Source organism: Monosiga brevicollis, genomic scaffold (assembly GCF_000002865.3).
Source record: "Monosiga brevicollis MX1 MONBRscaffold_3 genomic scaffold, whole genome shotgun sequence".
Classification (NCBI taxonomy): domain Eukaryota; class Choanoflagellata; order Craspedida; family Salpingoecidae; genus Monosiga; species Monosiga brevicollis.
Window position 1 is genome coordinate 1182320 of NW_001865040.1, and position 22547 is coordinate 1204866.

At 53.6% G+C, this 22547-nt stretch overlaps 6 protein-coding genes across 6 annotated transcripts; 3 read left to right on the forward strand and 3 right to left on the reverse strand.

Moving 5' to 3' along the window:
- Nucleotides 1–376: 376 nt before the first annotated feature.
- MONBRDRAFT_35902 (uncharacterized protein) lies at nucleotides 377–10141 on the forward strand (the record flags this gene model as incomplete). Its single annotated transcript, XM_001743016.1, has 11 exons — nucleotides 377–661; nucleotides 3710–4172; nucleotides 4527–4800; nucleotides 4954–5184; nucleotides 5768–5855; nucleotides 7373–7645; nucleotides 7998–8174; nucleotides 8232–8392; nucleotides 8895–9157; nucleotides 9712–9800; nucleotides 9893–10141. 11 exons carry the CDS (start codon nucleotides 377–379, stop codon nucleotides 10139–10141), a joined length of 2553 nt encoding a protein of 850 aa, XP_001743068.1.
- Nucleotides 10142–10516: 375 nt separating this feature from the next.
- Nucleotides 10517–12808, reverse strand: MONBRDRAFT_22929 (uncharacterized protein; the record flags this gene model as incomplete). Its single annotated transcript, XM_001743335.1, has 9 exons — nucleotides 10517–10606; nucleotides 10756–10902; nucleotides 11004–11098; nucleotides 11202–11283; nucleotides 11635–11925; nucleotides 12057–12212; nucleotides 12311–12400; nucleotides 12501–12616; nucleotides 12766–12808. The coding sequence occupies 9 exons, from the start codon at nucleotides 12806–12808 to the stop codon at nucleotides 10517–10519; spliced, it is 1110 nt and encodes a 369-aa protein (XP_001743387.1).
- Nucleotides 12809–13301: 493 nt separating this feature from the next.
- MONBRDRAFT_22930 (uncharacterized protein) lies at nucleotides 13302–13994 on the forward strand (the record flags this gene model as incomplete). The annotated part of the gene is made up of 2 exons (XM_001743017.1): nucleotides 13302–13533; nucleotides 13708–13994. The coding sequence occupies 2 exons, from the start codon at nucleotides 13302–13304 to the stop codon at nucleotides 13992–13994; spliced, it is 519 nt and encodes a 172-aa protein (XP_001743069.1).
- A 437-nt stretch (nucleotides 13995–14431) lies between these two features.
- On the reverse strand, nucleotides 14432–16602 carry MONBRDRAFT_22931 (uncharacterized protein; the record flags this gene model as incomplete). The annotated part of the gene is made up of 10 exons (XM_001743336.1): nucleotides 14432–14495; nucleotides 14610–14697; nucleotides 14835–14961; nucleotides 15069–15158; nucleotides 15260–15392; nucleotides 15567–15633; nucleotides 15730–15856; nucleotides 16004–16110; nucleotides 16312–16393; nucleotides 16519–16602. 10 exons carry the CDS (start codon nucleotides 16600–16602, stop codon nucleotides 14432–14434), a joined length of 969 nt encoding a protein of 322 aa, XP_001743388.1.
- Nucleotides 16603–18319: 1717 nt separating this feature from the next.
- On the forward strand, nucleotides 18320–20004 carry MONBRDRAFT_34920 (uncharacterized protein). Its single transcript, XM_001743018.1, has 3 exons — nucleotides 18320–18359; nucleotides 18585–18683; nucleotides 18857–20004. The coding sequence occupies exons 1-3, from the start codon at nucleotides 18339–18341 to the stop codon at nucleotides 19514–19516; spliced, it is 780 nt and encodes a 259-aa protein (XP_001743070.1). The 5' UTR covers nucleotides 18320–18338; the 3' UTR covers nucleotides 19517–20004.
- Nucleotides 20005–20139: 135 nt separating this feature from the next.
- MONBRDRAFT_5799 (uncharacterized protein) lies at nucleotides 20140–22425 on the reverse strand (the record flags this gene model as incomplete). Its single annotated transcript, XM_001743337.1, has 5 exons — nucleotides 20140–20454; nucleotides 20570–20643; nucleotides 20782–20911; nucleotides 21008–21139; nucleotides 21625–22425. The coding sequence occupies 5 exons, from the start codon at nucleotides 22423–22425 to the stop codon at nucleotides 20140–20142; spliced, it is 1452 nt and encodes a 483-aa protein (XP_001743389.1).
- Nucleotides 22426–22547: the final 122 nt, after the last annotated feature.

The window sequence follows — 22547 nt, forward strand, 5'->3', positions numbered from 1 at the left end:
GCCGAGCTGAGCAATTGAGCAGGCCAGCAAACCGACTATAGCATTGAGACAAGGAGCAGAGATGAGTCGGCCAATCGTCGTTGCCAAAGCTGATGTCTTAGTACCAGGCAGATCGGGGGCCGGCTTCTGGATTGTTGGTTCGTGAATTGGTGAGAGCTCGCAGGGTACATGTGTGCATGCAGGATTGACGATCATGAAAATGAAGCTGACCCGGGGCTACTGGCGGTCCAGGGCGAGGCCCAACCGGGCGAATCGTGGGCACCTGCCGCATGGACAGCCACCGATCCATTGGGGGCAGGCAAAAAACCAAAGGAGAGAGGGAGGAGAAGGAGGAGAAGGAGGAGAAGGAGGAGGCGAAGGAGGCGGATTCTACATGATGGTGATGGTGATGGCAGCTCAAGAACAACAAAAACATGGTGGATGCACCACCACCACAAGATCTGGATCGAGCGGGCCAAACGTCAGTGAACATGATAGTGTTGTTGTGAATGTGGTGGGCAAGTGTGATGGCAGCGGCAGCGGCGGGGCCGGCTGGAGCTCAAAGGTTGCGTTTCTGGGACAGATCGGTCTAGCGAGTTCGTGTATGCACCAAGGACACTTGGACATCAAGGAGGAGGAGGAGGAGGAGGGAGCCGGCCCCGAACATGCCATCTTGGGGCGGGTAGGAAGGGAAGAAGCTTTGCCATCAAGGCGATCTTACACTGTTCGGGGCCGTTGTGGGCTAGCAAAATGCAACAACTTCAAAGCTGTTGAACCATGGTAGAGTGCAGACTGGAGGAGCAAAACAAAGCATTCCATGCGCTTTACTGTATTATGCCTAGTGCCAACCACAGATTGTGTGGTTGATACCACATGAACGAGCCTTTGTGTGTCAACATGTACACTGGCATCGAGCCAAAAGTTCACCACTTGAACTTTATGATCTGTGCTTTGTTAAAATTTTGAAAACATGATGTATGATGTGAAAAAAAAAGTCAATTCATCTCATCATGAAAGGGGAAAAAACAAAAAACAAAAAGGGTCGCGGCCCTGAGAACTTGCGTGTCAATCAAGCTAAGAGGCAACATAACATGTACATGGGGTGAGAGGACATGGCAAAGCAGAGCCCTTGACAAGATAAAACAGGCAAAAAGAGAGAGAGAGAGGCGATCGGAGAATTGTAGTTTAAATAAAGACTTCCACAATTGAGGTCAAGCTCAAAAGAAATCGTCATATCGCCGCCCCTCCCCACATCACAAAACAGGGCACACAACCAGAACACTCCTCGGGAGGAAGGCAGCAGCGATGTCTCATCAAAATTTGATTATGACAAACTCACGCGCATGTGAGCTTCCATGCTGTATTTCATCATTGGAGGTTGTGGATGGACACACAGGTTCTTTGGAATGATCACACAACTCACCAGCTGCATTGCAGTCATATCCGTGTGCTGCAATCACCATTAGATGTGGGTCCTTTTTGACACACAAATCTAAAAGGAGTACCGACAAAACAAACATGAGGTTCTGACGATAACTCAAAAGTGAAAACAAGTGTCGCCCAAGATTTGTCTGATGGAGTGGACACTGGCCCGTAAGGCGACCAGATCCGTGGAGATTGGCTTTGCTCTTGGCCGTGGAAGTAAGCAAGCTCGGTGATGTGAGCACCGTTTGCAGGCTATATTACGGCCTTGATGCGCGTGCTTACAGAAACAACAAAAAGCGGGAAAGCTTCACAAAAAAAAGAAGAAGAAGAAGAAGAAGGAGAAACTCAAATGTTTTCGTTTGTGGATATTCGGAACAGTGCTGCTCTCGCGGGTCAGTTGCGAAGAGTGCGTTCTCAATCACAGATCTCAGAAGCAGAACTGGCATGTGCACATAAGGGTTCATCATACCCAATGCAAGTGCAGCACTGTCTCAAATTCCAGACGAAAAAAAAAAAAAAAAGACAATCACTCTCCATGACTATGAAATACAGAGTTGTCATGTTGACTCACCAATGGTTTCGACTCATCGATCGTGAAAATGCTCATAAGCATCACCAGGCTGAGACCGAGGTCTGGGCTGCCTTGCATTGAGATGTTGTTGCGCCATCGTTCAACGTTGTTGGTGTATATTCAAAGAAGACAGCACAGTGCTTCTTCAAAGAAATGTGAGTTCATCCTATTCAAGTCAACCGATGCAAGGCAGAAGAGTGAGATAAAGTTGGTGCGTACACGAACAACCATCCAACACACACAACTACATATGTTGAGAGCACCTCAGAAATTTGGGTATTGTTTGTCCGCAACAAGTACAGCGGTCTGGAGACCGAGCATCGTTAGGCGTGGTGCATGATGTTAAGATCATTGGTGCGCAACAACACAAAAAACAAGTCGACAACTCACACACAAAAAACACAGGGAAGAGGGGCGTCAGTCTATGGGTAGTGATATGAAATTAAAAGTCATCAAGCTGAGATCAGCCATGAATCACGGTAGTCATCATCCGCCTCTCCCGCTGCCATCCAAGCAACACCAAACTCAAAAAACCACCAACGCACGGCAACTCGCGTGAAGTCACTCTTACCAGGCTGTTTAGCAACAACTGGGCCTGCCGCCGCGGCCGTGACCGCGAGCGCGACCACTGTGGGCAACATGATGTTGTTGAAGTGGTGCGGTGTAAAAATGACTTGACCATCAACATGTGCCCGTACCAAGCGCAGGGGGGCTTGAAGGAGAGAACAGCAACAAATGAAAGAAGTGAGCACAACGGTCAAGCCCTTCCACAACTCACACGCGCACTGACAGACGACGACACATGTGGTGATACTTCAAAAGTATAAATTGTCAGACAATTATGGCTTGGAAGCAAAGTTTCGGAACACGTTGGTTTTTTCCCCGACCGGCTCGGTCTGCTCTCGAAACTTTTTCTTCCGTTTTCTGTTGTGTGTGTGTGATGTTTTTTTATTTTATTTTTTATGAATTTTGAATGACAACTGGCTGTGGACGGGGGTGGTGGGTGTGTGTGACGACTGGTGATCGGCGCATGGCGGTGGCGGATTGCTTGGTGTTGAGTAGGTGGTGGTACAACGCCGTTTTGGCTTTCAGTGACCGGCTGTCTTGTGGTCTCTTGGGTCCGATCGGGATCGTGCACGTCGCCGGCTGATTGCTGGTTGCGTCGGAGCTCTTTCGAGAACGCGAGCGAGTCATGGCGTGAGCCTGCCCGCAAACTCGGGCTGCTGACGCCCTGCCCGAGTTCGTCAATTCATCCGACCGCTTGTTGCTTTTGCCAGCTTCTCCTCTCTAAGCCAGTTCCCTGTATCTGTCTGAACCCTTTTGGGGATTGTACGCTGGACTACAGCCGAGCATCATGGCTTCGTACCTGGGCCACTATCCCCATGGGCCCGGATTCATGGCCTCAAGCATCTTCTCTGCACCGACAACGCAACAGTCCAGCCCGCCCGCTCCGACAGGTTGGAACATGCCGTTGCCATCTCGCATCTTCTCAATCTGTCACTTGGCTGCCAAATGCTGCCTCATCTTGCTATCCCGCTGCATCTCCTCTGGTTGCAGCCCACCCAGGTCCAGAGCCCGCTGCTTTTCCTTCAGCCAGCCAGGTTTGCACATCTATTCGTTGTTGATTTGGGAGGGCGGGGGGTTTATGGCCAAGGCACTCCGGCCGTATGACCATACGGGCGTGTGCAAGGGACTCGACTGATCGGCCCTTTAAATCTTGGGGCTGGACCACAGATGTACGGGTTTCGTCTCTTCCTCCTCGATCGAGCCCGACAAGAGGCGCAAGTGGCTTTGGCCTTGCACCAGACACAACAAACTCCTCTGAATACCTCACAGAGTGATCCCGAGTCGATGCATGAGCCAACGCGGCATGCCGCATTCTCGCAATTCCGAGAAGCACAGCAAACACCAGAGGCGGACCAGGAACAGGGTTCGGGCAGCCCGCAGGTGGAGCGTCAGACGTCCAGCGAACAGACGTCCAGTGAACAGCCGCCAGCGCAATTGCAGCGTTCATTGAGCCCACCGCAAGCGTTATCACGCACAAGGCCCGTGGTGCCAACTGCTCCACTCTCTCCACCCACACAGTCTCGTGATGTCAACACAGCGGGCGCCCACGCTCCACATCAAGCAAAAAGTGTGTTCAGCCTCAGCTATCTCTTTCAAAACGCAGAACACCACGCCATGCCTTCAAAGCCAGGTATGTGCGCCGCAAGCCATCCTGCCAACATCGCGGATTGACATCCTTTTTTTTCTGCGCAACCGGCTCAACTCACCTGCTCCATCCCCATGGTCCTATCGCTTGGATCTCATCATTCTCAGCCGTATCGAGGTCCGTCATTTCTCTATCGAGATTCACCCTCCGTGCCAAATTTCGGGGCCATGAACCGAGCATAGCTTGTCTGACACAATCTAGTGTTCACGCAATCATCCTTCCAATCTCAATCATCCTTTTGCTCGTTGGTGCTGGTGCGCAATAGATCTAACCGCATACCTTCCCCTATGCACATGGCCTCATCCATGGAGCAGACGCCCACACACGTTGTTTTCCAAGGCCTGCCCGTGCCACTCACTTGCTTGACGTCACATGCCGAGTTTGCGGCGTACCTCGACCGAGCACCCACCCTTCGTCACCTCGTGACCCAATGGTCGCCTCCAAATGACGCAGAGACAGCTCAAGTCCTGGACTCGCGCGCCTTGGAAGAGCCTGCACCGACCATGCACACGCTTCAGCGCCATGCTTCCGCCCCTACACCAACCAACCCTCCACATGATGAGAACTCAACCACTCGCATTGGCCTTCCGCCACCTCTCTATGCCTCCTCGCGGTAAGATCGTATTTCACCGCCACTTGCCTCTCTCTCCTCGAAGGGTTTGCTGTCTAGCCCTTCCTCTGACACGGCAGTTCACTTGGCCAAACACTACCAATCAAAACCGGCCTCCGTCGCAGGGTACACCTGGACCTGGACTTGCTGGATCAGGATGTGCCCCCGGCCACCGACGTGCACGCACCGGATCCCCTGCCACTCGAGCACGCCACCGATCGGCCTGCCCTCGGCCCACAAGCTAACACGCACGTTCAGAGCCAGACATCAAGTGTTGCCCCGTCAACTCAAGAGCTGTACAAGCCGGCTTCGCATGCCTCGCAACATCATCAAGTGGCTGCCTTGCGCCACCATCTGCACAGAGGCCATCTTGCACATGCGCAAGGCGTAAGTCGACGGGAGCCAGTTGCGCCATAGCCCAATCGGCACCGGCGCACCCAAAGATCATGGTTTTGAAGAGCAGCGAAAGCACAGATCTTACTTCTTCTCTTCTGTCCCCTCCTTTTGTGGGCACGTGGGTCCGACACATGCAGGATCTGGCTGGGGCCTTGAGCCATGCTGACGCCGCTCTCAAGGCACACCCGGCTTCAGAGACAGCCTACCGCCTGAAGCTTTTGGTCGGTCTTCCCGTTTTTTTTTTTTTTTACTGCCCACATTTGCGTGATGCTTCGAGCGCCTTGCCTGTGTAGTCCAATTTCCCTCACCATACCCTTCCACTCCCGATTGCGGGTCGCTTTCTCCATGACAGCTAAGTCGCGAAATGCAGACCCCCGTCGATGGCATTGCATGCTATGAAGGCATGCAGCGCCTGGGCATTGCCTTGGACGCACGTGATTATTATGAGTCAGTCGGTGGCTGTGCCCTGCGAGTTTTTCAACCGTTCACAGCCCGATCAATGTCTTGGTGCATAGGCACTCATGCGCTTGACATTGGGGTGGGGCGTGTTCTGATCTTCTTCTTGGTTGTATAGTCTGTCCATGTTGTATCGCGCAGTCAAGCTTCGCAGGGCTCAAGAAGCCGCCCTCCGTCGTGCCGTACAACTGGCACCGAATGATACGGTATGCTAACCTCTCCTCACCCCCTGCGTGCCTTGTGGCGTTGGGCCGCTCTAAAATCTTTGTCTGGGGGCTTCATCCGATGATGAATGTGGATATCGAGCGTACTTGCCTATTTGGCGGCAAGATTGGTCGCGCCCATACTCACTCGCTGACTGTTTGTTCCACTTTATGGCCTTTGGTTCGATTGACAGCGTCTGTGGTGGCTGCTAGGCCAGCTTGCCTGGCGTCGTCGACGCACCCGCTTGATTATTCATGCCTCCGAGCGACTACTTCAGCTGGTTGGCTTTCGTCACACGGTGAGGCGCTTGTTTTGTTCCACCGCTCTCAGTTCCGCCGGCACCGCGGCCTCAACTAGCTTGAACCTTACACCAACCACCCCGTGTCAGCTCTTCTTGCGTGTGTGGCACAGCTTGCGCGTGGGACAGCGCAAGCTGTCGCACCGCATCTTTGCCGGCTATGTACACGTCTTATCGGATATGTACGTTCACAAACTGGTCGTGCTTGGAGTGGTTGCAGTCTGCGAGCAGAGTTACTTGAGCACATACAACCTGCCTTCGCCTCTTCTGGCTCATGACCGGCTGCGCTGTTGATGCGTGCGGAATGGCAGCGTTATGGCGGCACCGGATGATGCGCTATCGACTACAATTGTTCGGGCCATGGCCGATTTGCAATGGCGGGCAGGTGCTCACCAGGATTTGATTCACCTTGTCACTTCTCGCATGGCCCATTGTTGTTTTGACCTGTCCAATACTGGTATGATCTTGCGTGTTGTTGTGCTCTTCCCACGACCCACCCGCCTGGATCCGCCCGAAGCAAGGTCTCTTACCATTTGTTTCAGCTTGGACTCACGGTGATTCTCTGTTACTTTTGCATCTAGACTTGACCCACACGGGCGAGTTGAGCACGCGCTTGCTCCGGCACGAAACCTTTGGCGATGCAGTCCAAGCTCTATCCCACTCGAGCTTACAACAGCACGTTGAAGCCGCCAATGCCACGTGTGTATTTTTTACCCCGTCTTCTCGTGTCCCATGGTCCTCAATGCCACCGGCTCCCAAACCAAAGGCTACAGTGACCAGCCCTTGTCGAGTTGTTTATCAATCTGTTTAGCGTCAAACCATTGGTTTGAGCAGCTCATCGGCCACACGCATTATCTGATGAGTAGGCTCGCTCAAGTCCGTGGACCGCTTGTCCATGCACAATTTTTGGTTGGTCGCTTGAGCCAGACCTGACTTCCTTTCCCCTTGCTCTCCGCATCGTTGGCTCAAGGAAGCTGATCCCGTGTGTACATCGCGTATAAGCTGACCTCGTGCACTCGTGGGCCTGGCCCTGTGTGTGCGTGCAAATGTGTCACGCTTTAGAACGAACCGCTTTTGGCCTCTGATGGCACAGCAATACCCGACACCTTCTTGCCCCACTTTCGTGCTCGTCTGGGGTTGGCGTACTTGAGCTTGGATGTTCACGATCGTGCTGCTCTGAGTAAGACTGGCGACGCTCTCCTGATTTGTTTTTGATCAGAGATATTCCTCTCATCTGTCATGATCCCGGGCCTGCTAGACTTGTGCCTGTCGGTATTGCCCTTTGATGCGGAGGAGTACTATGCAGACCTACTCTTCGTCACCCAGCAGCTTACCCGTCGACGATTTTTCGCGCAAGCGTTGCCCTTGGTTCTGAAATTACGAGCCCACGCCACCAGTGATCGAGCCATCGTCTGGGTTGAGCATGTCAAATGTCTCTGCGCTTTGGGGCTTCGGAGCGAAACCGCCAAGAGCCTCTTGCAGGCAGCACAACAGGTGTGTTGTTTGCTTCATATGTTCTTTGCAGGCAAGCCTCGATGGCGTATGACAGACTCGGGGTTTCACGGCATGCTGCAAATCACTGCTTCTTCCAGGTTTTGAAGCCAAGCGCCGAATTGCGAAGCTTGTCTGAACAACTCGAGGTTTGTGTGTTGTTTCCCTTGCAGCCGGGCAACTGCAGCAGATGTATTGTCAACGAACAGACCATTTCGCGCGGCCTCCGCCTATCCAACGCCTTTTTCAAACTTGGTGTCTGAATTGCAAGCAACGGCCCTTTGCAACAGGTGGGTCTCAACCACGTTCTTTGGTCTCTTCCGGGTGTGGCTGTAGAATTGTGACTTGCCGGCAGAACTGGAAGCTCAGCGCCGAGAAGCTAAGCGCAAACAGCGGCGCTTGGCACGCGATCGACAACGCAAACGGGCCAAGTTGTGGACGTATCCACCTCAAACAAGGGAATTCACCCTGCTTCCGGCTCCGCTGCAGCAGCAACTACGGGTATGAACTGCACTCAAGCGTGCCCGGCAAGGTGTTCGTCTAGGCTCATCACACTTAATCATGCTGCCTCAAAAATGCCATTGAATAGCTGGTCCAACAACATTGGAAAGCTGGACGCAAGGATGAAGTCGTGGCAGTGGGGTTGCCCATGTGCAAATACTACGTGAAGCATGTTATGATGGGGTTGAGTTCAACACTCAATGGCTTTGCTCTCTTCACGCCGCTCATTGACTCAGATTTAGTCTGGCCGTAAGTTTTTGAGCTCTGACTGCACGCTTGTATTGTTATTGTGCTCGACTCTGCGTTGGCACCCTCTTACAAATCGGGCATTGCACAGGCATGTTTTTGGAACGGGACTGGGGGGCTTGTCACGTCGTCCGTGGCTCGTGTATCAGCATTCCGCGGGCTTGGATCAGAGCTGGAGTGGTCAGATCCAGGCCCAAAAAGGCACGTTTTGGGCTTGAGCAGCCAATCGGCCTGGCTTCCTTTGCTTCTAGGCCTTTTTTTTTTTTTTTTGTGTGTGAAGTCTGATATGTGTGTGTGTGTGTGTGTGCGTGCGTATCGTACTTGGCAGATGCACGACATGTGGCCAAGCTGAACAAGGCCATCGTTTTTGATCCAAGTGAGCTGCACCCAACTGACTGGTAAGCCCGGCATTGCCAGCCTTTTGCTGGGCGGTCTTTGGAGGCTGCCATTCCTCTCGCACATGTCCACTTGCCCAGGTTGAGTGCGTTTTTTTTTCTGCTTGCAGGGTTCATCTAGTTTTTCGTACCGTCGAAGCTCTGCTCGAATTGGAGCGGGGGCTTGAGGGAGCAGCTATTTTGATGCGACTTTTAACCGCAATGGGCCCGGAGCAGACCGTGGCTGTCCGAGCTCGCTTTCTGTACATCATCGCACTGGCACAGAGTGGGCGCATATCACTGGCCTTGCGCGAGTCCATGGCGCTTCTCAACCAGCACCACGATTTGCCACGCCTCTGGACCATGCACATGGGTCTCTTGCACTCGGCCATCGGTATGAGCAAAGCATTCAACCCCTGCATCGTTCATGTCTTGACGGGTGTACCTTTTTGCTAATTGGTTTGGCATCGCCTGCTTAATGTCGTTTTAATTCTTTTGTGCAGAGGGGTCCATTGTGTGCCATCGACATCTCATGCATCTGCTCAAGGATGCCGAAGAAACTTGGGCGGCACATCATGCACTGGCCAACAGCAGCTTGTTTAAGATTTACGATGCGGGCTTTGGCGTCGCCGGGTCAGTCACCCCTGCATCAAAATAGCGGGGTAGGCAAGGGTGGTCTGGTTCTGATCATGCCGCATACTTGTGTTGGTATTGTCAGGTTTGCCAATGCGCTCGAGTGGGGAGGAGCCCCGGAAACGGCGGTGCTTCCTGTCCTGAGTATGAGTATTCTCTGTGCTGCACGGACGCTGCAACGCAGCGCTTTGGCGCGCCACGACCTCGCCGCACGAGCGTTGACCAGCATGCTTGTATACAAGCAACAACGTTCGGAGGGAAGATCAGCAAGCCAGGAGGCTCTGTTCAACATTGCCCGCCTCTTGCACTTTCTAGGTCCCGTGGGCACAGCACTGCCTGCGTACGAACGTGCTCGAGAAGCCGCCTCGGAGGTGGCGACTCGACTGCCAGCATTAGACAAAAAGGTCAGTTGTTGCTGTCGCTGTCGTGCCTCCTATCACAAGGAACATCCGCGGCTCATCTCCTGGGTGTGTGTCAACTCAAATTTGATGCTCAGATGCTGGACGGGACCGCTGTGGACACCCTACGCGTAACGGCCAGCTACGACCATCCATGTGATGCGCTGTTTGTACGGGATCGAAGCTTGTGCCGTCAAGTCGCCAAGATGACCGATGCGACAACCCCAGCCCCGGCAGATTTGACACAGCTGCGCGGGGAAGTTACCTTCAACATGGCACGAACACTTGCAAATGCGGATGCCGTGCCACAGGCTCGGCAAGTGGTGCGCAATGAGATTGTGTGGTAGCTAGCATTGTGTCCCGTCGCGTGTCTTCTACTGGAGCCGACTTTGGCTGCTGTGCAGCAGGGCCCGGGTGGATTTCTTTGCGCGCCATGGCATTTGCGATCACAAAAAGATCTAATGACTGTGATTGCTCTTTTGTTTGTTTGATTTTTGAGGCAACTTTGGACACGAAGAAGTTCAGAGTCACGGGAGTAGAGACCAAACAATTGACGTATGCGTTCAAAGCTCCAGCTGTCATGGTGGCGCCGATGGCGGCCGAGGTGTGCGTAGTCGGTGATTCTGACTCGTAGATTTAGACATAACAAGAATGAAAAAACGAAAACCAAACGCAACCTTTCTTCCCCTTTCGGCTCCTCAAATCACGCAGGCTGCGGGTGGCTATGACCAATCATGCTGGGCCATAGGATCGTTGGCTGCATGTAGAGCAGCCGCTTCGGATTGCATGGTGGCAAGGACGCGTGCGTCCGACTGCAAGGAACACACGAGATGAGCATGATAGTCCAGTCTGAGTGGAAAAAGGAAGGACTATCGTCTTTCACGGACAGGAAGCCACTGCAACAAAAAAAAAAAAAAAAAAAAAAAAAAAAAAAAAAAATACAGAGACGGGCCTGACTCACCTCGTTAGCTCGAGGATCAAAGTCGCTGTCAGAGGCGTTGCCGGCATCGTTGGCAAATGGGTTAGCGTTTTTGGTCTGGTCGTCGCGTGACGAGGGTGACGTTGAATTGGGGTGAAGCTGCTCACCGGCTTCAGCTGTTGCAGCCCACTGGGCGATGGCAGATGCAAGAGCATGGGCGATGAACAAATTACGCTCAGTTCCCAGCCCGGCGAACACCAAGAGCATTAGGCGGCAAGAGAAAGCATTACTTGTTGATCCACATATTTGCGACGAATAAAGTCGCTCAGACCAGCGTCCAGCTCCATAGGGCGCGCGTAACTGGCCTCCAGCTTTGCCTCGTACACTAAAATGTTTTGTCACCATCGTTCGTCCAGGATAAGAGTCTGACCAAAGAGCACGGCAGCAAGGGGCATGCCTGCAACGAGGACGGGATCGAGTCTTCGAACCAGCATTGACTGCATTGTTGCCCTTTTTTTTGATATCACCGACTTGTTGCCGACTCCACGTGTCCAGAGCGATGCTTTTGACCTGGATGAGCGAAATGAGGCAGAAAAATCATGACCAGCCGACAGCGGTGCAACAATGGAAAAAGCAGAGAGACAGAGGGACAGAGGGATAGAGAGTCCAGAGAATCAGAGAGTCCAGAGAATCAGAGAGACCAGAGAATCAGAGACCAGAGAATCAGAGAGACCAGAGAATCAGAGAGACCAGAGAATCAGAGAGACCAGAGAATCAGAGAGACCAGAGAATCAGAGAGACCAGAGAATCAGAGAGACCAGAGAGACAGAGGGACATACAGACAGAGAGACAGAGAGACAGAGAGACAGAGAGACAGAGAGTCGGAGAGACGGAGAGACCAGAGAATCGGAAAAGACACACCTTGCTGATGTGTGAGCCGAGCGAGCGATGGGCACCGGCGCAATGAAGGCAGATAAAGACGCCAATGTTCCATGAAGCCCAGGTTGGCTCTGGGAGGGAGTCGATACGAGGCGGATGGCTTCGTGATGAGCTGAAGCCAAAGCTCTGCGAGGTGATGAAAGCTGTGGGCATGTGCGAGCTATACAAACTTGAGCGATGGCAGTCGGCGCAGGTGTTGTTGCCTGGCTGAGCAACCAGTGTCTGTAAAGTTTGGTGCAGTTCGTGTTGCAAAGCATCGTCCTCAATCTGCGCCTACGCAGGGTGCAAAGAAAGGACCATTTCATCACGCGAACAGGGGGCTCTGGTGACAAAATTTGTCTGGCGTTTCGAGCCGGCTATTCTGAGGAAAAGGAGCAGCACGGCAGCAGGGTAGCGCAGCAGACCTGGGTGCTACTGCTGGTGTTGCTGCCGGCATTGGTTGCTAGCTTCAGTCGACCGGTGACTTGGCGCAGATGTAGCAGCCAGGCCTCGCATTCTGTGCCAGTATCAAAGTAGAGGCTGTAGATACGATTGGGTACAACAATCTGGAGGCGCGCATTCTGCGCGAACGGGCCACATTGTGTGAGAGGCAGAAACAAAGGTGGAGATGCGGTTCAGAACACTTGGGTGATTCAGTGTGCTGGGTGGCTTGGCGAACCTCGGGAGCGGCCTTGGGCCACTTGACATCACTGCGCAGCTCGCGTGGTCCAAGTATCTCGACACCAGAACCGAGGAGCCGAACGGAGCCCTGAAGGTGGCACATGTTCCGAAGTGAGAGACCCTCATGGGAGACTGGTCCTGATGCACGCTAAGTGGGGAGCTTGGGGTTCGATGAGGTCGCTCTTCACCTTGGACTTGTCACCGGCGCGAGCCGACTCGTCGGCATAATAGGCAAAGATGGCCGACTTTGTGAGGGTAAAGAAGCGCTTCTTCCAGGAGGTTCGCACGTGACCTCGTTTTACACCTTTGCAGAAGGATGTGCAACAACATGAGCCAGAGTCGAGTAGCCTTTGTGCCGGTCAAGATACTGGGTGCTACGGGTTTGCGGCGCAGGCGCGTGTGGCGGGACATGTCTCTGCTGGGAAGGAGCCGAAACCGAAAACCAAGACGTACCCCAGCCTGATTTCACAAGTTCGTCATGACCAAAGAGGGCCATGTCTACTGACACCGACACCAGCCTGTCAAAGCTGGCGCACACCCTTTGCCAGCCCTTCCCCTCTTGAATCGAGCAGCCACTTGGTCGTGTGATGTACCAGTCCCGAAACTAGTACGACTGCTGCTGCTCCTGCTGCTGCTCCTGTTGCTGCTGTTGCTGCTGCTGACACACATCAACAAAAGCTCAAAGGCACAACGCAAGCATAAACAGTCCAGCTAGCTCGTGCTCCTCTGCGAACAATGAACCGAAAAAGGATGACAATGAGAGAAAGGATGACATTCTGACAACTGGTCGCTGGCTCGGACTCAAAAAGGTCTTCGGATCTGTTTTTTTTTACGAGGTGGAGGGATTGTGACTTGATGGAAGCAGGATTGGGCTGTTTTTCCAAGGCAAAGCGGCGACGAGCGGTGGAGGCGACATCGGTGCGATCCACTGAAGGGTAGTCATGTCAGTTGGGTTTGATGGGTTTGAAACATGGCGTTCGGCGCTAGACATGCAAAGCAGCGAGGATGAAGCCTTTGCTCGCGCGTTGCAAGCCGAAGAATACGAGCGGTCCTGTGCAAGCACCGCTGATGCGAAATTGGCCGAGGAGCTCCAGGCCCAGGCATACGAAGAGGCCGGGTTATCTGCCGCATCGGCCGTGGTAAGCGCCCGGCCCTTGTCTGCCGTATCGGCTGATGAAAAACTGGCTGAGGCACTCCAGGCTCAGGAATATGAAGAGGCCGGTTTGTCTGCCGCATCAGCCGTTGTACCTGCTCGGTCCATGCCGGCCGCGTCAGCTACGCAAGCTAGCGCGTATACCCCTGCGTGCATGCCCGTGAGGACATCTCTCCTCTCGCAGAGGCACAGGTTACAGAATACCTCCCCATCTACCGCAAGGCCATCACGATCATCCCAAGCCGATATCGATCGCGCTCTCGAGGAGAACAACTATGAAGCTCTACTGGCTTTGGACGACGATAATGTGCGCATTGGAATAGACGATCCCGATGCCGTCTCATTTCTCACTTCCAAAGCCTTAGAAGAAGAGTGCAGCATTTGCCTGGATACCATGGCTGGTTCAACGGCAGTGCGCCTCTTGTTGTGTCATCATGGCTTTCATGATGAGTGTATTCGCGAGCATTTCAAGACGAGTCAAGTTTGCCCCGTTTGTATGTCAGACCTGCGAGAGCTGGCAGCCAAGTAGCCCTGCTGTGACACCAGCACCTTTTACATGCCAGGGAACTGCCCCGACTTGCAGCCCCGGCCTGCTCCTTTCCTGGTCCCACCTTTGCGTCCAGTCGTGGCCGTCAGTCATACCCTAGAGAAATCCCGCTAGTGTGCAAGCCTCCATGCTGAGGGCACAAAAAGTGTCTGTTGTTTGTTGTTTCGTCTTGTGGCATGATGCCAACCTGTCCAAGCTGCGTGCGGCCGTCTTTCGGATCGGTTAAATGGAAAATGGCCAAAAAGGCTCAAAGCTCATCAATAAATTCATTCACAATCGCACGTGTCAAACTTTCTTCATAACACAGAAGCGCGAGATGAGTCTGCTGACCCAGCATCAGCCACGTCAAAGCTCATCCAATTTTCCTTCGATGCAGAGGCCTGGTAAAGCTTGGGGCCAGCCGCAGATGCAGGTGGCATCTACTTGGCGCTAGCCTTGGATGGCGTGGGCCGAGGGGCACGATAACTCAGCATGCGTTGGCGCCTGATCAAGCCCGCAAGCAATGTGTCATGCCAGAGTGAAATGAGGCTGGTCAAAGAAACGAGCGAACACAAGTTCTCATTGGTAGCCTTGGCTAACACACAGGCTTGAACTGACCGCTCCGCAGCTGCCTGTCGCTTAAGAGTCAACTCGTCAACTGGTTGGATAATTGACTGCCGCAGACTGGCGTGCTTTCGCGAGCTCCCTATGCCATCACGCGAGCACAGACATAGGTGGGTGACGAGTAGGAAAACCGCAAAAAAAAAAAAAAACCTTGAAGAAACGAACAGACAAACAAACAAAGCACGCCCTGTTCAAGAGTACAAAGCAAGACACGCGTACTTGGCACTTGACTGATGCTGGTCTCATGCGCGGCCAGCGATGCTTGAACAGCAGCAGCAAGCTTCTCCTGTCGTGGCTTTGAAAGGGAATTGCTTGCTACAGCTCGTTTCTGGATGTCATGACAACACTGTAGATGAACTCATGCCGTCATACACAGGGCGGAGAATCGACTGGCTTCAAACAATAGCGGAGAGTGCAAGCCACACGCAGAAGCAGACAACTCAGATATCTGACCAGAGTTGAACCGGCGGCACCTTTGGAGGCGGCTTGCCGCTTCATGGGTGCCTTGGTGCTTGCGCCAAGCTTCTTCTCTGTTCCTTTGCCCTAAGCTCAGGTTCATTGAGTAAAGTCTGGTCATCAGCTGCGAACTCATCGACACGTTCGTGCTTCCATAGCCTTGAAACAAATTGCGGTCACAGTCGCACCTGGGGTGCCTTTTTCCCACCATTCTTTGTGGTTGAGGCACGATAGAGACGGCTACTGACGGATACGCCTTTGAGAAGCTTGGCAGCGCGTGCATTGCGACGGTCTTGCCACGCTTCAATTCCTTCGCCTCGTCTATGAGCATACCATCGCAAGTCAAACAGGTTGGATGGGGCCATGTGAGAGACGTTAAGGTAGTTGGTTGTCTGGACCAAGGCAAGCCATTTTTGCTGCTCAGTAGGCTTGCATTATTGTATCGCTTGCCACCCAGAGGAGATACTCTCTCTTCAAGACAGAAGGGCGGCTTACAGCTTGGCGTGCTGACGGTCGAACTTCTGTTGCAGTTGCGAGCCGGAGCTGGGAATATTTTCATCGTCTGTCAAGCCGGTTGATGATGGCACAGGTTAGTCTTTTGCTACGCAGCTTGATCCTGCGACCAAAGCCGGACAGTCAGGAAACGAGAGAAGCGTACGTGCATGGGTCTTGCTTGTGCCTGCCGTCTGCGCCACCGGCTTGCCTCGGCTGGAGTGTCGGGTGCGAGGGTTGGCAGCCAAGCGCGAGGCCAGTTCGGCAAAAATTTCCGAACGCAATGACTCGCTCTGAGGTGAATCAGTGCAAAGGGGAGGGTTACAGGACTTTTCGTGAGCTGGAGCCCGCTGAACCAGAGGCTCATTCTGAAGAGCGAAAACTTTTAAGAGGCAGCGTCGACAGACTGAGGTGTCTCGAGACAGCCTGGTTCCGCTCACTTTGCTGTGGCTCATGCTGGGTGACTGAGATGTCTTCGGAATGGTGGGCATGACTGGGATCTGCATACATTTTGGACTGTCACACCATTTTCGTCGCGCTTCAGAGCCTGCAAGTATGTGATAGGGGAAGGTGAGGCAAGACAGTGCGCATCCATTGTGCTGTCGTACGGCGCAATGCGGCAGTTGCTCAACGATGCTCATGCTCAAGCGCCAGGGGGGCAAGCTTACGGGGCGTGGCCAAGGGCCGACGAGGCGTGTGTGGCGTTGGAGTCTGAGGCTCTTGGGGTGACAGCCCCGGCGCGGCGGACATGGGAGCGTCAGCGGTCTCGAGCTCGCTATCTGTGTCGTCTGTCCCCTCATCTCGATCAGCTGGGATGGTGGCGACTGCGTCTGGAAGAGTTGACGATGCCCTGTCAAGCAGCTGGTTGATGATCTCACTCGACTACAACAGACAGGCCTCTGTGAAGCAACGTTCGGATAGATCGCAAAGCGATTGACCGTGAAGAGACACAAACCTTTGCGTTGGCGCGGATACCCTCTTTCTTGGCCAGGGACTGAAGCTCACGCCGCGACAAAGCCTCCAACTGTGCACGCTCCATCATGTAAGGATTGAGCCAACTCCCCAATCTTCAAAGCATCAAAGCATCAGAAAAAAAAAAAAAAAAAATAACATGCAGATATGAAGATGAAGAAAAAAGCGCCGACCCTTCCATTTGAATTTTCCCGCGAAGGAAGAAAGCGTATCAGAATCTACAGTTTGGCACGATTTGCCTGACATTTCGCACCAATGCCATCACAAGCATCGCAGAGCTCAATTTTTTTTTTACGAAGAAGGGTCTGGAATTGCGAGTGTTGACTGCTTGAGTACATCGCATTGAACGCCTGCTTCGCCCGCTGCGGCAAAGTGGAGAAAGCGGAAGAGAGGTGGCCTCTAGGCCATTGTTGTTGACTGAGGAGGAGCGCGGTCGTGAATCAAGCCTAGGGCACGGGTCGCCATGGAGTATGTCTTGCCAGTCACCGAATTTGTGAAAGCTGAGCGTACAAGTCATGAGAGGTCGCTCGTGCGACTTCATCGTCGCGAGACACAGCGCGAGGCCACGGTAAGCATCGCTTCTTGGCAGGCTGGTGTGTCGCCATCTCGCTGCCTGCACAGTGAGCCAGTGGTGCTCAACAACTCACAACGACTTGCTAATCATGTCTTGGGATGCGGATCACATTTCTCTGGCTGGTCGTGCGCATGTGGGGGCAATGTGCAGTTGAAGCGGTTGTTGGAGACGCCGGAAGTTGCCGTCATTGGAGCCCAGGTTTGTCAATGCCTTGTGCTCCACCTGCGGCCCACCTGCGGCCCATCCAATCGCAGCATTGGGGGTGCCTTTTTAGGCACAATGTGTCGCCCTCACTTTACTACCTGCTTGGTTTGACAAACCCAGAGCGCTCGCAACGAGCAAGACCGTAACACGGGTGACCGGGAGATAATCACTAATATGTCTGACTCTCTAGTATCGAGCCCTACTCCCTCTTTGTAAACGGAGTGCAATCTACCAGGCCCTCTGATCACCACACCAAAGCATTATATTATTGCATTGCAGCATGGTGCTGCTATGCGTTGCGTTGCCACCAATCATGGCGCTAGTGGTGCAGGTTGCCATGTGTGACGCCCGTGCAGTGGTCTGGCTCGACTCGAGAATGCCAGGCCGGCATTTTTGTTTTCTTCGGATTCATTTTCTGACATTCAAATTTATTTCTATCTGACAATGACCACCATGTAAATTCCAATACTATGTTTTGACCCCCTGTTTTCTCTATCGCTCGATGCGGATTTATCACGTGGAAACAATTCAAAGTCAACTCTCGTGTGGCAGCACTTTTCTCATCCTGGTATCACCTGCTCACCCCCTGCTTTGCTCAGCCCTGTCCCACCGAGACCGCCAGCCCTGGCCAAGCGAGTTGATGCGCTCGGCTGCGCTGTCCCTGGCCCGCCCATGCTCCCGATGGCGGCGGTTTGCGGAGCAGACGTGTTAGCATCGAGCTAGAAGATTGCACGTTGACGTTTCTCCCTTGCCGCCGCCTTTGGAAGTCGGATCAACGCGTGGCGCCTTTGACAGACGTTGGATGAATACAGACCGCAGGTCGCCGTCCTGAGCTTGGGCTTGGGCTTGGGCTGGGGCGCGTGGTGTCGGTGGTTGAGAGTTGCATTGTGCTGCTGTTGGTCCATGTCGCCTTTCCTCATCATGATGTCTCGTTTGCTCCTTGACCCGCTTCTTGGTTATGTTGCGCGCGTCGCGGAATTGGCGCCCGATTGATCACGTTGTTTCAGCTTGTTTAAACCGCCAACATGGCTGTCGGCAAGAACAAGGTGCGTGGCTGGCCTTCGGGGTCCATGGGGCAGGGGCAGGGGCAGGGACGCTTTCGTGAATACGCATGGATTTTAGGAGAATTGGGAAGGTGTTTCATGGCGGGCATGGGCATGATACAAGAGTCACGCTCCCACATTGATGTCTCGATGTCTTGGTTGGCTCGTGACTGATCTCTGTGCCAATGCTGCTGCTGCTGCTGCTGCTGGGATGATGGATTTGAGTAGAAGCTCATGAAGGGCAAGAAGGGCGGCAAGAAGAAAGTCGTTGATGTCTTCACCAAGAAGGAGTGGTATGACGTCAAGGCCCCTTCCTACTTCAAGAAGGTGCGTTTCCCACTTTTGAGCTCTCGTTGTGTCATCTGGGTGCGGATAGATTCAGATGAGCTTCAAAATTGCCCGTACGGGGCATTTGTGTCAAGCGAGGCTCATGCGTGCCTGGTTCCTTTTCCTTACGGTTGCGGCCTCACCTTTTTTTCGTTTTGTAATTTTTTTTTTAGCGCCAAGTTGGCAAGACCCCGGTGAACCGCACCGCTGGTACCAAGCTGTCTGCTGACGGTCTCCGTGGCCGCGTGTACGAGATGTCCCTGGCCGATCTCAACGACGACGAGTCGACCTTCCGCAAGGTCAAGCTCCAGGTCGAGGAGATCCAGGGCACCGAGTGCCTGACCAACTTCCACGGCATGAGCCTCACCACGGACAAGCTCCGTAGCCTTGTCAAGAAGTGGCGCTCGCTCATCGAGGCCTTTGTTGATGTCAAGACCAACGACGGCTACGTTCTGCGTATCTTCTCCATTGGCTTCACCAAGAAGCAGGCCAACAGCGACCGCAAGACCTGCTACGCTCAGTCTGCTCAGAAGCGCGCTCTCCGCGCCAAGATGGTCGAGATCATGCAGCGTGAGGCCACCTGCGACCTCAAGGAGTTCGTCTCCAAGCTCATGCCCGGCACCATCGGTCAGGAGATCCAGAAGAAGTGCCAGTCCATCTTCCCCCTCCAGGATGTGTACATCCGCAAGGTCAAGGTCCTGAAGAAGCCCCGCTTCGACGTGTCCAAGCTCCTCGAGCTCCACGGCGAGGCCGGTGGTGTCACCGCTGACAAGGGCAAGACCGTTGCCAAGTCGGGCGAGTTTGTCGAGCCCAAGCCCCAGACCTCGGTATAAGCGTGCTCCCCGAGCCATGACAGACGGTTGCGCGCCCGTGCTATCAACACCCAGGCCCTTTGTTGGTGGTTTTTCTATGTGCCAATTTAAGGCTTGAGGATATCATTACAGTCTTCTCGTCTCCCCTTTCCTTTTTTCATGTGCACCGCCAGAAAGGCTCAAAAAGGTTTGAACCATTTGTTCTTCTCCTTTTGGAATGAATTAGGTTGGTCCAAGCAGCAATGCAGTCGAGTGCGTTGTAGGTCGGGTGAAAGCACAAAACAAAACCGAACAAGATAAGAAAAACGCGAAACCAAAAAAAATTAATGTACGACATGAAAACGCACAGCCAAGCCCTTTGGGTTGTGTCAAGGAAGGATGTGACACGCTTGTGGTCAGAGGTGCAGTGATTGCTCATACTCCTATTGGTACAGAGCGCAAGGGTGAGGGGTGAGTCCACCAAGCGAAGAGAGGTGAAAACAAGGTAGAAGAAATAAGTCGACGAAAACAAGAAAAAAAAAAAAAAAAAAAAAAAAGGAAAAGGAAGTACCTTCAGCTGTTCCCAGAATCCTTTGTTGGGTTGCACCACGTTTCGGCGCTCACGTACGTATTCAAAAGTATGGTCGCGCGTCCAGCTAATGGGATTAACAGCGAGGAGGAGGGCCGTCATTTCGAAAGCGAAGGAGCATCAGAGAAAGTTTCAAGATCACGTCAAGGCGGCAGCGGTGAGGGTGGTACGTGCTGACATACCCGTGAAAACGCATGAGATATGCCATCACCGTCGAAGCCGAGCGACTCACACCCATTTTACAATGAACCAGAACGCGCGAGTCGTTTGCACGTGCAAGTTCAATAAAGTCAAAGGTGCGATTCCAGTGCTGCAGCAAATTCTCCGTTTCCTCATCTGGAAGCGATATCCGCAGATACTCAAAGTCTTGCTCAAAGTAGCTGGGTACTTCCTAAGCACAGCCACAGGTACTGCATTGGTCAGGACCACAACCATGGGCACGGGTGTGGGCACGCCTGACACGGCGTTTGCTCTATGGTGCTCCCTTGCTATGACACGCCGCGTACCTCTGTCACGTTGAGAATGTGGGAGCAGCCATTTTCGCGCAGCTCCTCCAGGTTGCAGGCATTCCATTCAGTGCCTGTATGTGTGTGTGTGTGTGTGTGTGTGTGTGTGTGTGTGTCAAGCGGCCATGGAATAAACATGTGAGTGCAAGCAGGCTCGAGTCCACTTCGTGTGGGGCGGAGAAGCAGATGGAGTGTGCACAAGTCCGGCGCACCCAAGAAGATGAGGTCGGAGATGGGGGAAGGAGGGGCCATCTGGCCAAAGGCAACAATCATCTGCTCGTCGATGTAGCCTTTAAACTGCTTCAAGGTTCGCCCAAACTTGAGCTCCAGTGCCAACCGCACCTGAGGTAGGAAGCGGGGTTTAAATGAGGTCACTCTGGTTGAAGCAAAAAATATGTGAAGGTTCTCCCGATACTGAGGAAGTGGCAATGTACCAACCTCTTTGCTTGTCAAGGTGTCAAGATCGCTGGCCGCAATGATTTTCTTGATCTCTGGAAGCAGAAGCCGGCGCCACTCATCCTCCGAGCGCTCCTCGAAGGGTCGCGGTGTTGATGGCTCTGAGTTATCGTCCTATTCGACCCCAGATTCAACGAGCAGGAAAGCAAGCGCAGTGAGGTTTTCTGTTGAGCGACGGTGTGGTGTGGATGCGGTACATACACACCCACCGCAGAAGAGGTTTCATCCAGCGCACTGGTGTCAGCAAGGAAGCTGGAGAGGGCTGGGGGGGCATCCTTGGAGGGCAGGTAGTGTCGGGTCCAACCCCAGTCAGCTTCGCTGGCCTTGGCGCGCTCGACAAAACCACTAATGGCAGCAACCGCGGTCCAGAGGGAGAGGACTGAAGCGAGTTTGAAGCGAAACGTCTACAAGCGCCGCCACCAGAAAAAGACAAAGAAAAAAGAAAAAAGAAAAAGAAATACAGGTATGGGATGATAAAAAGCCGCGTCCCGACGGGATGTATGCCACATGAGCTGTTAGGTACTCGGTGAGAGGAGGAGGAGGGAGAGGCGGGGCAATGTTGTCATGATCCAAGCCAACCCCACGCATCAATAGCGCACCTCGTTCGTTTGATGGGGGTCAAGGATGTTATTAAAGGTGAATGTGCCATCACCATGAAGTTTAAAGTTGCTTTGCCGGCCAATGGGCACAACATGATCGACATGGAAGGCATGGTCGCCGTCTTTAATGGGCTCAGCGGGAGTCTCGGCTTGGCGACTCAGACATAGGATGCAGGCCTGGTTTTCCGAGTGTCGGATGAGAGCCAGGAAGAAGCGCTTGTCTGAAGCCGTTTCCATATCCGAATCGAGTTGATGAAGCTTGCAGGCCAGCACACAATCGTCCTCTTCATTGAGAAGGCTGGCAGCCAGCTCCAACACTTGTTCCACTTCGGCCATGCCCGAGTCCTCGTTGCTCGGCGCATTGGTGGGGGCTGTGGAGGCTGGTGATGATGTGGGGGATGCACTCTGTTTCTTCAATTGACGTTGGCGTCGGAGTGCACTAGCGGCTTCAGCGGCTGAGATCCCTCCACCTCGACCTTGACGCGGATCGCGGGCGGCCGTGATGGAGTCTAGGCGAGCAAAAGGCAAATCGCCGGCCACCGCGGTGGTGCGCGTCGTGTTGTAGGTGAAGAGGCCACCGCCACCCTCGCGATGACGCTGCAACACATACATGGGCAGTTCTTTAGCGGCTGCATGTGCACTGGCCGTGGCAATGGAGAGCGTGCGGCGCGGCCCATGGCGCATGACAGAAAACATGCGCGAGGCGGTGCGCTGCTTCAGACCCGCGTGGGGGGAGGAGATGGTAGTACGCCTGTTCAGCCCACTCAGCGAGCTTCCGCGTGGCGACTGAGAAGTTGCCATGGTTTCGTTCTCAGGCTGATCTGTCCGGCAGCGCGGGTGCCTCAAAATCCTGCGGTTGTGACGGGTCACGACAACCGTCAGCGGTCCAGTCGACCCTCACCCCCCCCGTCGCCTCCCACCAA